General features: G+C 54.1%; 1 protein-coding gene across 1 annotated transcript in view; it reads left to right on the forward strand.

The window, feature by feature from the left end:
- The window catches only part of VPS16 (VPS16 core subunit of CORVET and HOPS complexes), a 33,100-nt gene extending 28,952 nt beyond the window's left edge, over positions 1-4,148 (forward strand). The window contains exon 24 of the mRNA XM_017872565.1: positions 3,923-4,148. Coding sequence (XP_017728054.1) covers positions 3,923-3,929 — 7 coding nt within the window. The 3' untranslated portion in view covers positions 3,930-4,148. The remainder of the gene's footprint in view (positions 1-3,922) is intronic.

Here is a 4,148-nt window from a genome sequence, read left to right on the forward strand (position 1 = left end):
GTGCTGGGATTACAGGCTTGAGCCACCGCGCCTGGCCCCATTTTTCATATATTTCAAAGTAAGTTGCAGCATTAGTACACCTCCCCCTAAATACTTCAGAATGCATTTCAATAACGAGTTCATTTTCAGTTTGCAATTTTTTTTTTCTTTTCAGGCACAATCTACATACAATGCCATCCACAGATGTTAAATATAATTTTCTGAGTTTTGACAGATATATAAGTCTATAAATTGTGACATTTAAAAACCAGAACTGGGATTTTCTTTTTTCTTTTATTTTCTTCTTTTTTTTTTTTTTTTTTTTTTTTTGAGACAGAGTCTCGCTCTGCCACCCAGGCTGGAGTGCAGTGGCCGGATCTCAGCTCACTGCAAGCTCCGCCTTCCGGGTTTACGCCATTCTCCTGCCACAGCCTCCCGAGTAGCTGGGACTACAGGCGCCCGCCACATCGCCCGGCTAGTTTTTTGTATTTTTTTAGTAGAGACGGGGTTTCACCGTGTCAGGCAGGATGGTCTCGATCTCCTGACCTCGTGATCCACCCGTCTCGGCCTCCCAAAGTGCTGGGATTACAGGCTTGAGCCACCGTGCCTGGCCGGATTTTCTTTTTTCAAATCCTTACTTGCTCAGTTGAAATGAGTGTGAGATGCCTTCTGCCCTGAGCAGATTGTACAGCAGGTCTATGCCTACAGGGGTGGGCAGGGCCAAGTTTTGTCCAATGTGTGGGGCTAGGATTGGGACTAGGACTGTGTAACTGGAAGCAAAGAATCTGGAAACATTTCTTCTCCTTATATCACTGGTAGCCAGTGCAGGGAGAATCAGGGCAAAGGCCGGGCATAGTGGCGCATCCCTATAATTCCAGCACTTTGGGAGGCTTAGGTGGGTGGATCACCTGGGGTCAGGAGTTTGAGACCAGCCTGGCCCACACGGTGAAACCCTGTCTCTAGTAAAAATACAAAAAAATTAGCTGGGGGTGGTGGCGGGCCCTGTAATTCCAGCTACTCAGAAGGCCAAGGCGGGAGAATCGCTTGATTGCTTGAACCCAGGAGGCGGAGGTTGCAGTGAGCTGAGATGGCGCCATTTCTCTCCAGCCTGGGCAACAAGAGGGAAAATTCGTCTTAAAAAAAAAAAAAGAAAGAATCAGGGCAAAGGCTCCTACAACTCACCTTCTCAGGGTAAGGGGCTGTATGTCCTGTCTCTTTTAGATACAAAGTTTGAGTAAAAGGCTCTTAGGGTTGAATAGTGGCCTGCAAAGGGACTTGGCTCTCATTTACTTCACCTATCTTATTGCCTTGCTTCATTTTCATTTCAGCATTTAGGAAATTTTCCTGTTCATTTGTTTGTCTGTGTGCCTATCCAGAATGTAAGCTCCTGAGAGCAGAGGCCTCTTCTGTCCTCTTCTGTCTTATTCCCTGCTGTGCCCAGCACATGGTCTGCACTCAATAAGTATTTGTTGCGAGAATGACTCATTGTTCCATTTACTAGAAGGGGAAAGGAGGCCCCGAGAGGGGAAGTGACTTGCCTAAAGAAACAGGAGTCCTTTCCCCCTATCCTCCAGCTCTCCTGGTCCTCTCCTTTGCTCGTAAACCCTGTGACTGTTGGGGTACCTGTGGGATGGCTGAGAAATGCCTACCTGTAGGTATGTGCTCCTGTGGGCTGGGACTAATGCAGGACTAGGAGGAGGAGGGCTCTGCAGTTCCCCATTTGGGTAGGCTTGGGCACAGGAAACTGCTTCCCCTCCCTTCCTCAGTTCTCTTCTCTCCCAGGATAACCCTTTACTCTGTGATGATTATGGGTGAGGGAGCTCAGGACACTCTGGGAGCCAAGTAGGATGGAGGGCTGGGCAGGTCTCTACAGGCAGGCAGCTGAGGAGGGGGCTCTGTCTTCTTCCAATGGAAACAGCATCTGTGTGGTTGCTGAGCTGAACCCTCCTTCCCAGAGGGTCTCCAGGGTCTAGTTCTGTCACCCCTGTACACACACCACAAATGCTTTGACCATAGTGCATCTGTCTCATGGGGAGAAAGGACTTTCATTTCCTGAGAATGGGTTACTTGCCAAGCTGAACATGCCTAATTCTCAATACAGCCCTGGGAAGTTCCAGGAAGAGTTGCAGAGGGAGGCTCAGGTCACCCAGCACATGGTGGGGCTGGAGACCAGGCTCTCTGACTACCACGCCCAACAACAATTTTCCCAAGTGTGGTCATATCCAAATGGGGTCCTTCAGATAGTCTCAAAGATGAACACTTACTGCAATCACTATTTCAATTATATTAAAAATATAAGTAGCATGTCAACCCCTTCTAGGGTAACACAAATAAGCTACAAGTAAAAAACTAATCAACAAAAAAATATATTAAGAAATAATAGTGTAAATTAGATATAAGACAAAAGTAAGCCGGTGGAATTTGGTTCTAGAGCATAGGGCTGCCATCCTAGCTACTGGGGTACCTCCTGCGCTTGCAGTCATTACTTGTTAGGGGTTTTCACACTTTGACTTCCAGCTTTTCACTTTTCCATTCGGTGTCGGGGGGATAGATTGAGTTTGGACTTCCAGAGAAATGTGAATGCTGGGTGTGGGAAAGGATCCACCCTCACTGGGGTCTGACTCTTAGGAGACGAGGCGTGTGGACTGTGGGCCTTTGGGCTGGAGTGTCTATTGGTCAGAGGTGTCTTGGGTTCGGCCATTTCACCCACACCTCTAGGCTGGTCCTGCTGAGAGGGAGAGAGAGAGTCACAACTCCCACTCAAGGAGAGACTTCCCTGCTGGGGAGGGGATGGCCTGAGGCCCGCCCCACCCATATTCCCAGACCATGGCTCTGGTTAGCATGGACTAACATTCCACAATACGGAGGAGTGGGGCACGGAGTCCTAAACCGGCCTGGGTTGCGTTAGGGGGCCTCAGGGGCTGCCCGGTGTGGAGGAGAGAGACACCGCCACCTACCCCGGGAACCGCAGACCCTCGGTCGGGGATGAAGCGTTCCCTACCCGCAAGCTCCGTTTGCGCGCTGCTGTGCAAATCTGTCTATTGCCTGCAGACGCCCAGCCGCTCGCCCTGCGCGCCCAGGGGCCCCTACTGGGGAAACCCGGCGAAATGTCGCATTTGCTACCACCTATCACGACTGCGTAATCGGCCTTCAGCCGCAGACGCTCAAGTCCTGGCTTCGGGGGTGCTACGCGCCAGACGCGGTGCCGGGAGCGCCGGGAAAGGGGTACGCGCCCCAACCCCGGCCTGGGGAGGGCGCACTCTGGCTTCTCTCCGAGTTTTGCGCTTCCCCTGCCCCGCCAGGCCTATCGCGAAAGGCACCCCCATCGCAGAACACCACGTGTTGTGCTTCTACTCAGCTCGGTGGCGAGCAGGGCCCTAGCATGCACATCTGGAAAGCCGGGGAGGTTACCCAGGAGCTCGGGTGGGGACGGCGTGGGCTGACTTGATGTAAGATGACACCCACGGAGCCAGACCCGTTCTAGGGACTTGACAGGTTCCCCTCCCTCCCCAGTGAGATCCGTCGTTCTTTAAATACCTGCAGCAATTAGGGGAGGGAAAAAAAGACCCACAGTATCACGTTTGGAGAGGATTAGGAAGATGGCTCTCGAGTTCCATGCCGCCCTGGTGGCTAGACATTGGTGTAGTTTGCCCCTGGCCTCGGTTTCCTCATCTGTAAACTGGGAAGAAGGCCCAAGTCCTGGGGCCTGTGACTGTAGAGTGGCGGAAGGCACTGGTGCACCCGCGGCCAGTCCTTCCGGGGTCCAGCTTCCCGAAGGATTGGGCGGCCCAGGGGCGAACCCCTCCCGAGCTATCTGGAGACCGTGCAACCGGGTTCGGGGCCCCAGCCAGCGAGTGAGAGTCCAGCGGTGCACAAGGGCGGGGCCCGGGCGGGCCGGAGACGCCCGTTCGCTGTCGGCCAACCAGCGCCTGTCTCTGAACAGCCAATGAACACGCGTCTTACAGCCAAGGCCAGGCCGGGAGCGAGGCTGCAGCGAGTGCGGTGCTGACAGAGGCGCGCGCGCGCGATCGCGCTCGGACCCCGGCTGCTGCCGCCATCACCGCCGCCCGCCTAGTCTCCCCTCAGCCGCTTCCCCTCGCCATGGAGGCGAGGCCGCCGCCGCCGCCGCGGGGCTCGGAGCTGCGGGCCGGGCGGCGGCCCTGAGGGCG

The sequence above is a fragment of the Rhinopithecus bieti genome, unplaced genomic scaffold (genome assembly GCF_001698545.2).
Source record: "Rhinopithecus bieti isolate Rb0 unplaced genomic scaffold, ASM169854v2 scaffold_7580, whole genome shotgun sequence".
Classification (NCBI taxonomy): Eukaryota; Metazoa; Chordata; class Mammalia; order Primates; family Cercopithecidae; genus Rhinopithecus; species Rhinopithecus bieti.